The 10,198-nt window shown below is 36.7% G+C and overlaps 1 protein-coding gene and 1 long non-coding RNA gene across 2 annotated transcripts; both read left to right on the forward strand.

Annotated features, from left to right (window-relative positions):
* The first annotated feature begins 1,132 nt into the window (after positions 1-1,132).
* Positions 1,133-2,026, forward strand: LOC136061136 (cysteine-rich repeat secretory protein 38-like). Its single transcript, XM_065781307.1, has one exon. The coding sequence runs from the start codon at positions 1,133-1,135 to the stop codon at positions 2,024-2,026; it is 894 nt and encodes a 297-aa protein (XP_065637379.1).
* Positions 2,027-3,551: 1,525 nt separating this feature from the next.
* Positions 3,552-5,412, forward strand: LOC111986736 (uncharacterized). The gene is made up of 3 exons (XR_010632078.1): positions 3,552-3,930; positions 4,045-4,250; positions 4,465-5,412. It is a non-coding gene; the product is annotated as an uncharacterized LOC111986736 (long non-coding RNA).
* The last annotated feature ends 4,786 nt before the right edge of the window (positions 5,413-10,198 follow it).

Genomic DNA, 10,198 nt, shown 5'->3' on the forward strand with positions numbered 1-10,198 from the left:
TGTAATTGTAGAGAATTGTACCACATATATTCAATACAAATTCACATTTGTGCAACTGTTTTACTTGTTTGATTTATTTCGAACTAGAAATTTAGTCGTCTACAACCCAAACCCCCAACGACAAGCATTGGGTGATCCAGCAACTACCATCTACAACAGCACCACCTATCACTGCCCACTCATCCTCCCCAAACCCAAACAATTCCAAACATCCAACATCACATGATTCACACCTCAAGCCCAAACATCAATTCACACCTACGATGGCAAGTTCCACCTGATTGTGACCTTGCAACTGCCACCCACCACTTATCATGATCAAGCAACAGTTGTCCACCATTGTCCTAGATTGTGACCCACCCAACCATCATCCTCCTAAATCCAAACCCAGCCACCCAGCTTTCAACGGCGACATATGGTGTGGCTCTTGTAGGTAAATCAGTACTAAAACCGTGGTGGTGGAGTTCGTTGTCCTTGCTAAGTCTGAAACCTTATAGCTTTGATCTTAAGCTTGAGGGAGAGAGAGATATTTTTCTGGTGTGAAGAGAGAGAGAGAGAGAGAAGAAAATGGTATTTTAAAAAATGAAATAAAATAGTTTAATACACAGTGCACAAACAGCGTTAGTGTTTAAGGACCAAATTGGTCATTTTTTAAAACCTTTGGATGTGTTTGGTATTACCCCAAATCTCAGGATAGGTTGTTGTAATTTACCATTTTTTTAATAATTTTTTTATTATAAAAGTAGATGTTTTATTCATTTTTTAAACATCAGCCATAGATGTGCACTGATGCACATATGTTCACGGTCAAATTTCAGTTGATGCCTAAGAACATTAGCGTCTAAAAGTTTTTGTCTATTTTAAAATAATAATTTATCTTTTCTATTCTACGCAATTATTTTGCAAATGAGCATTGCATTCAATGATTATCTTTTCCATTTTCCAATTCACCGATTAAAAAACAGCAACCACAATGACATTTCATCTACCATATAGCGAAGCAAGTCAAACAAATCAATTCAATTTAATTTATAAATTAATTTCTAATTATTTATTTTAAAAGGTATGTGTTTTTGTTCACATTAAACATTAGTCCTAACTCCTAAGTCATATATAACATTAGAATCTGGTCATGGAAGATTGTCTGTTGAAGCCTAAGAGGCAAAATGTTTTCCCTCCACAACTACAGAGTATTTCTGCTACTATTATTTGCATTCTTAACCCTACCAGCTCCATTAATTCACAGCCCACTCTCAGACTAAACGATTGTTATGGATCAACTGGAACTGCCAACGCTAGTTACAATTCCAGCCTCACAGCACTCTTTGAATCTTTATCATCTAAAGCTTCCCAAAACAACAGCTTCTATAACGATAGCTCTAATATTGGCATCTACAGCCTCTACCTATGCCGAGGTGATGTTTCTAATGAATCCTGCAAAAGCTGTGTCAGCTCTGCCACACAAGAAATCATAAATCGGTGTCCATCTAGTACAGAAGCCATCATATGGTACGATGAGTGCACGTTAAGGTACGCCGATGTTAATTTCTTCGGCAAGCCAGATACTCGGCCATGGTTGATCATGAATAATGTGGATAGTTACAATTCCAGCCTCACAGCACTCTTTGAATCTTTATCATCTAAAGCTTCCCAAAACAACAGCTTCTATAACGATAGCTCTAATATTGGCATCTACAGCCTCTACCTATGCCGAGGTGATGTTTCTAATGAATCCTGCAAAAGCTGTGTCAGCTCTGCCACACAAGAAATCATAAATCGGTGTCCATCTAGTACAGAAGCCATCATATGGTACGATGAGTGCACGTTAAGGTACGCCGATGTTAATTTCTTCGGCAAGCCAGATACTCGGCCATGGTTGATCATGAATAATGTGGACAATACTACTTCACCTGGGCAACCTAATTTTTATGCTCGTGGTTTGTTGGACCAACTGATAGGGCGTGTCAATGAAAAAGACAGGCTGTTCGAGACTGATGAACAGATAGTGAAGATTGGTGATGACTGATGAGTCCTTGCCGAGCTATGGGTTGGTGCAGTGTACTAGAGATCTTGATGTTGGTTCGTGCGGAAAGTGCTTAAACGACTTGATGGTTGAAGCACAAATCTGTTGCGAATCCAAAATCGGGTGGCGTATCTCTGGCCCGAGTTGCTCTCTGAGGTATGAGAACTACTCTTTCACTGAGCCGCCACCGTCGCCGCCAGCAACCCCGCCGTCCCAATTGGTGCCGCAAGCACAGCCCCCGCCTGATAATGGTAAGGCATGTTGATTTGGTATTTTCATTAAAATCAGATCTGCACCTCTTTGCTAGTTTGGGCTTATTAAGTAGTTCATTTACATTGGTCAATTTGGATTTAGGAATCAAAATATTGGAAAACTTTTTTTTTTTGGGCGTATTGGACTCGGGACTATCACTTGATTTGGCAAGTAAAAATAATCCCAAAGATCATGGAAAAGTTAGATAGTATTTAGAGAACAGACGTAATACTTTGTTTTCTCGTATAAATGGTGGATCTATCATTATTATGTTAGATGAGAGAGTACTTTATGGGATTAAGATTAATATATTCATTTATAAAGGGTATGGATAAGTACCGGTTCGTCCCTCACTCTCTCTTCCTCCATTTTGCACTGGAAAATCTAGTGGCACAAACGAAGAAGAGGGGGTGAGTTTGTTGGGCGTTGTGGGTTGTGGGTGAAAATTGGGTTGTTTTGAAGAATGGAGTGGAAGAAAGTTTCAGCTGGGAGGTTGAAACTTCAAACTGAAGGCTTGGCTTGATTTGTGGATGAAAAGTTTGGAAAGTTTTGACTTTTGTGCAAAGTTTGGTTTATTAAGAATTATTTGGTATACCATTAAAGCGATATAAAGCGATATGCTAAATGCCTAAATGATAAATTTTTAGCATTTTACGTATTAAACATTAAAAAAAAAAAAAAAAAAATCACCTCTATTGAATGTCTAAAATGTCAAAAAATATTGGCATGTGCTACCGTATTCTTCCATTAGAAGGGCACTGTAGCAATGCCACTTACTAAAAATTCATTTTTAATTTAACTTTTTAAGTTTCGCTCTTCTTTTTCATTTATTTGTTTTGTGTTGTGCTTTGAGTTAATATTATTTTAATATGTTATATGGAATAATAGAAAATGAGATGTATTTTTTTTTGGCTGGGGGTACTCTGTTATTTTTCTTAAATATTCTAATTTAATAAATTAATCAATTTTATTACCATTTGAATGGACTTTTTTATATCTTTCCATATTGGTTGAGATAACAATATATTGTCCAATTCAGACAAGTGTAGCAGTCCTGTGTGCCAAAAGGGTGTATCGTACTAGTGTTAGATGATCATTTAAAAAAAAATGCCAATGATAAAGGCTGTAGTAAGTTTAAAAATTACTGTATTTCAGAAGAACCTGATTAAAGGGGAAAATTTTTTCTAAAAAGAGGACTAAGGATAATAGAGCTTTTACAGAGTAATTGGGATAAAGAAGATAGGTAAAACATCTACTGAAACTACAAACATGAATGTTTACTTCAATACTTGCATATTTCCATTCATCTGGAGAATCAAGTGCCATTCCCAATTTGCTACTAAGAGACTTCGTTAAACGGTTAATCGATTGTCTTAGCCAAATGATAACAATGATTATAATGGTTGCTAATAGATTTGATTTGGCTTATCTGTGACAGTTTGGGCAGCTTATCTGTGATATATCAATGATTTGTGGTCGTAAGTTAATTTAAGCATTCTTAGGTTATATTATATGATGAGCAACAGGAGGTGGAGGAAAGAAGACAACAAAGATCATAATCATTACTATATCATCAATTGGATCAATTGCAGTAGTTGCAGCTCTCTTAGGTTTCTGGCATTATTCATCCTCTGGCAGGAGGAAGCAAGAACGAGGTAAATTTAGTTTAGCCAATCTATTAATAGTGATTCTTTCTAATAAGTTCTATTAAATTTTTGTTTCCAGACAGTAATTAATTAAAAAAAAAAAAAATCTAATTTGTTATACAGATAGGGAAACAGGCCAAGAAATTCCATAACGAAATAATTTGGCAAGGTCACTTTCAATGCACTTAATGGACAATAGTATGCATGCAAGGGATGATGACGACAGTGGAGAAATGCATTACTTTGATTTAACTACCATATTGACTGCCACTAACAATTTCTTTGATGCCAATAAGCTTGGAGAAGGTGGTTTTAGCCCAGTTTACAAGGTTAAAAGACAAATCAATTATTTTATTATATACATTTTTTGGAAATTATTTGATCATTTGCATTTATATAGCAATAACAGGATCAGTGACAACTAAATGAGTATCATGATCATTTGAGTTTAGGAGAATTGAACTTTAAATGAACAACATGTAGCAACCTATGTCTATCAATACTGTGATAAGTTTTCACTGATTAAGTTTAAATTGCTTCTAGGGCAAGTTGATTAATGGAAAGGAAATAGCAGTTAAAAGGCTTTCAATGAAATCTAAACAAGGTCTTGAGGAGTTTAAGAACGAAGTGATTTTAATTGCAAAACTTCAGCACAAGAATCTAGTGAGGCTCTTGGGATGTTGCTTAGAAGAAGATGAAAAGCTTCTAGTCTATGAATTCATGGCAAACACTAGTCTTGGTGCCTTCTTGTTTGGTATACTCTCTATCTCTCACACAAACACAGACTCACATTCACACACTAACATTTAGCACCATTAATTCATGGAAAAACTTTCCTATATAGATAACCAACATCCTTAATATTATAAAGTAGATCCAAACAAATGTAAGGATCTAGATTGGGCTAAACGCAAAAACATTGTCAATGGGATTGGCAAGGGCCTTCAATATCTACATGAGGACTCTCGGCTCAAAATCATCCATAGGGATATGAAAGCAAGTAATGTATTGTTGGATGATGAGATGAATCCTAAGATATCAGATTTTGGCACTGCTAGGATTTTTGGGAGTAATCAAATGGAAGCCAACACTATCAGAATCGTGGGTACATAGTAAGTAATCCCTTCAGTACTGCATCCGCATTTTCATTTCTTAAATCATTGATACTGCTTTCCAAAGAAAAAAATTTCAAGACATGATAAAACTTAAGTTTGGTCCCCTTGCATGCATCTTTAGGGAGAGTTCTGGTGTAATCTAATTGCGCCCAGTGCCGGCTGAACAGTGGAGCAAAAAATGCGGTCGCCTAAGGCCCCAAGTAAAAATAAGGCCCCCAAATTTTAACTAATAGGGTTATTTATAATCAATAAATAAAATAATATTTTTTTACCAGATGAAAAACAAATAAAAAATAGAGAAAAATGCAACATTCACAATATTTTTTACAACACTTTTACAATTATGGTAAGTAGCAGGTTGTTACAACCTGTTATTGATGGCAAAAAAATAATTATAGTTATATTTTCAAAGAAAAAAAAGGCAACCTAAAATTTAAGATTTGTTGTAAAAAAATATTGTGAATGTTGTACTTCTAAAAAAAATAAGAATAATAATAAGAGCTTAGTTAGCAAACTTTTACTAGTTCTCACCATAAGTCCACCACTAACACCACTCTTTTACTTACTATTATCAATCTACCATATCAACAAGTATGAAAAATTTTGTTAAATTTTTTCTGTTTATAAAATTTCTAAAAAAAGAAAAAATTCTACATAGTTTATGTTAATTAGTAATAATTTTGCATCTAAAATAAAATAATCAATTTTCGCCTTAGGCCCTTAAATATATCAAGCCGCCCCTGATTGCGCCTCGTTGTTTTTCAAATAATGTAGCACACATTAAAAATTAGCAATAAAATCAAGCTGAAAATTTTGCAAAATCAATGGTTATTTAAAAATAAAACGGGGAGAACTCTAAGAACAAGGAATTGCGAGTACGTAAGCTCACTTTCCGTTAGTTATGGTTATGTCAACGTAACTTTTTCTATTAATGATATTACACTAAAGATAACTCTGCGTCCATTCTCTTTTATTGTAAAAGAAATTGTATTTTTTTTTTTTTTCTCAATAGTGGATATATGGCTCCAAAGTATGCAATGGAGGGGCTATTTTCAATGAAGTCTGATATTTATAGTTTTGGAATTCTAATGCTAGAAATTGTAAGTGGAAAAAAGAATACTGGCTTCAATCATCCAGACCATACACAAAGCTTTTTGTCATATGTATGTCTCTCTTATTTGTATCTTGAACTTAAATTAAGTATTCGTTAATGATTATGCACTAAAAGAAAAAGAAAAGAAAAAACCATGATAGGTATGGCAACTATGGAATGAAGGCAAAGGAGTGGAATTGATAGATCAGACCATAGTTGATATTTGTCCAATAAGTGAGGCTCTGAGATTGATCCATATTGCGTTGTTATGTGTCCAAGAAGATCCAAATGATAGACCTACAATGTCAAGGGTCAATCTCATGCTTGCAAGCAAATCGATAAATCTTCCTAAGCCATCAGCACCTCCAATTTCTGTTGGTAGATTAATCATATTTGATCAATCTTCAACAATTGGCACTGGAACTGGAACGGGATTTGTCACATCTGATCTATCTTCAACAAGGGCTTCTAGCTAGTGAAGAGATTAACCCGATCATGATATTCAACAAGTGTTTCATCTTCGTACAAATGTGGCAGGTTAGGAACAATAGCTCTTGTATAAACATACCCTACTTCTATTCTTGTACTAACTAATTCTTAGAATTTAAATATATTTGCATCCACACCGGAATTAGATTGAATTGGCACATATACAGAGCTTTAATTTCTACGCGTTTGAATCTTTGAAGACCTTCATCTTAAGTTTGTTGGTCCTAGACCCTAATTCATTATTCAAATTTTGATGTGGTCAAGGATGATTTAGTGATTTGTTATTAACTTTATTAATTATTATGATTAACATTATTATGTTAGGGTGCGAGAATATTGCAATTTTATAGATTTTAGACGTTGGAGAATTTTGAACTGTGGATTGAGAATGTTGCTGTTGAAAATTTTTAATTGAATTAGGTTATGAGAATCTTGTAATTTTTTTTAGGCTGATCTATCCATTATATTGAATTATGAATAGCATTACGTGTTTGGTTGCTGAGAAAACAAAGGAAAATGAAACTTAGTCATAGCATTATGTCTTGTTATTTCCATGCTTTGAATGTGATAAGAGTTGTAACAGTTATTTTGTTTTTTGATTTGTTAAGTAGAGTACTACGTAAGCATCTTTGTCCATAAATTTAAGAAATTTTACATGGTCATTACTGTGGGGCCTGTTATTTAAAAGGATATAGGAATCCTCAGAAGTGGGCTCAGGGCCCAACGGCCCAATCCGAGGACGCTTAGTTATCCGAGGATAGTGTAAAAGAATTATTGAGGGGATAATATAGGAGAAAGGGAAGGATATCGTGTATAGTGGCATGACGCACGTCTGAGGACGAAAATCACCTCGGACACCAAAGTCCGAGGTGAACATAACTTTCATTTTATTCAGGATGCTCCGCAAAGTTGTATCTGCACTGGAAATTGAATATAAACCTAAGGAGGAGTCGGGGAAGGTAGCAAATATCTTCCAAGGCTATCACCTCCACATTAAATGCTTTTCAGCTAACCATCTGGCCGCATTAATGTGGAGGTGATACCTGAACAGTAACTAAGCAGCTTTATAGCCACTGAGCAAAGGTTCCGGTAGGTGCTGGATGGGACAGGAAGGAGTTCCCAAGATAAGAACTACACGTGTACGATGGAAATGGAGGAAGGAACGGAGTATATAACATGGAAACGGATGACATTTGGAGGGGATTTTTTTGGGGGGAAAGGAGGAAGGAAAAAGAGGGAGAAGGGAAGAACATATATTCCATGCATAAGAGAGGTTCACTGAAACCTAGCCGAGGAGAATTTTTCTCATACAACCAGCCTGACATATCCCTCATTACTTAGCGAATATAACCTTTCTTGTCGAACAGTACTAGTTCTTGTACCCATACTCTAAAAATTTATTGTTTGGGCTTGTTGGGCTGAAAACCTATTCATACTCTGGGTCCAATCCAAGTTGAGTCCCTACAATTACCATGTTGTTATTATGAAGGAAATTGTGTTTTTATGTTCTTTTGTGATGATGTTAATATTAGTGAACAACATTTATTTTTTATTTTTATTTATTTTTGATAAGTACAACATTTACTTTTGAGTGTTCTTGTTTATTAGTTTTCTTATTTGTATTAAATCTAAACAGATGACATATTGAGCAAAAGTTTTAGCTCCTAGGTTTGACCGTTTCCAAGCTAGGAAAGGAGTGGTACAACATACTGCTTCTGAGTGCTTTTACGAACCCTCCATGATGAGAGATCTGTTTTGCAATGTCTCAGCAGGCTTTAGAGAACGTTTGGCTGGCACGTTTACGTTTGACGTTTGTGTTTTTACCTTTTTTTTTTTTTTTTTTTACGCGTTTCTAGCTCTTTTTTACTGTAGCAGCACTGTAGTGGCTACTGTTCAATAAACAGTAGCCGCAATAGTTAACTTTTCAACACAAATTTTACTATTCACGGACCCACAAATTTCACTTTTCAGCAACGTTTTCATTAAAAATGGGTCTCACGATACTATTCACACATTTAAAAATTATTTTGCTATAGTATTTTTCAGTCTTCAGTTTTAATTTTCAGTTTTCAGCTGTATCTAAACGGACGTCCCAATAGCAATCCAATATTTTTGGCCTTCAACAACTGATTGATTTGGTCTCTCCTTGAAGCTTCGCAAGGCAGACGCTCAATAAGATCAAGAGTCAGTAGCCCAATGCCTGAAGTTCAATCCTCGTAAAATCAAATTATCACAATAATGTTTTATTTGTCACCGTCACCGATCCTAACTGCTGCTATATATTAATTTCAAACGCATATGCATTTTTTTTTTTTTTAAATTTACTTGTCTTTTAACTTTGTAAATTGGATTGCAAATTATTTGCCTCAGAACTTGCTTTTCACTCTATTTTCTACCGATCATTAAAATGGAAAATACTTTTCTCTCAAAAAAAGAAAAAGAAAAAAAAGTATAAAGATATTCGCTATCCACGGAATTAAAGTATAGAGTAATTGTTAATTCACACACCTTGTTGCACACCATACCTACATTTGTATTTTTTTTTTATTTTTTATTTTATTTTTGAACAGATGTGTATGTTGTGCCCTGAAGTATAAAATCGTTTGGGCCGCAGAGGAACTTATCCTTCGGTATCATGGCCTGTCCTTACTCCTCTTGTAGAGAAAGGTTTATCTAACTAGTGTGGGAGTTTGGCTGACCACCCTGCTTTCTGACGCTTTCTGCGACCTTTGGCCCACGCCTCCTATTTGTTCAGGGCGGGCGGCGTGAACTCTAATTCGATCCGGGTATTCAATCCGCCGCTGAGATGCTCAGTTGACTCCTTACCTTGATAGGAAGATGGCTTATTCAATAATTCGTGCATAATGGTAAGGAACTTTGGATGAACTAATGCGAATGGGTGTAAGCCTCGCTGCTCGGAAACACTCAGTGCTGACCACACTGAGAGACAGGAAAGCGCAGGTAACGCCAGTTGGCGAAGTGGCGTTAAGCATCCCTAGCGGTACGAAAAGAGAGGTCGTGATGATATCATCTACGTCCGTACCGCTCCTCGTGGAGTAGATCCCGCATCCAAAGTCTTTGACCAGGGAACGGGGAATTCCCACTACCGCTGGCAGGCCAGCCGGGCTGTGAGCGCGGTGGGACGGGCTTCCCAAAGCCAGCCCGGGCCGGGGTCAGCATAGAATGAAGGGGACGGCCCAATGTTGTGTTGGCAAAGCCAACTTCTTGGGTTGTGGACGGAGAAGAGCGGACGTGGGGACTCGGGTCAGGGCGTAGCGTAACTAAGAGAGCCATTCCATTTAGGGCGAGACAGAATGGGCGGGCACGAGCGGTCTGGTGTCCAAGCCAATTGGTCAGACGACGACTACTTTACTTATTAAATTAGTATTAGCCGCCTATCCCGAAAGAAAATGGGATGGAATAAAAGAACGCGAAGCGCTAACGCTATAGGATTGGTTTTTTTTGGGGGGGGGGGGGATAAGCTTGCTTCTTCACAAAAGCTTATCCCCGCCCGACCGGCAGCTGCTGGGTCTCCCATCTCTCCTAAACTTCCCCCGGTCTTCGGCCGAGCTGTATGAGG

Source organism: Quercus suber, unplaced genomic scaffold, assembly GCF_002906115.3.
Source record: "Quercus suber isolate HL8 unplaced genomic scaffold, Cork oak 2.0 scaffold_263, whole genome shotgun sequence".
In the NCBI taxonomy this organism is placed as follows: domain Eukaryota; kingdom Viridiplantae; phylum Streptophyta; class Magnoliopsida; order Fagales; family Fagaceae; genus Quercus; species Quercus suber.

What these genes read in the sequence shown, in the direction of transcription:
- LOC136061136 (XM_065781307.1), top strand. Translation starts at nt 1,133, where the DNA reads ATGGAAGATTGTCTGTTGAAGCCTAAGAGGCAAAATGTTTTCCCTCCA.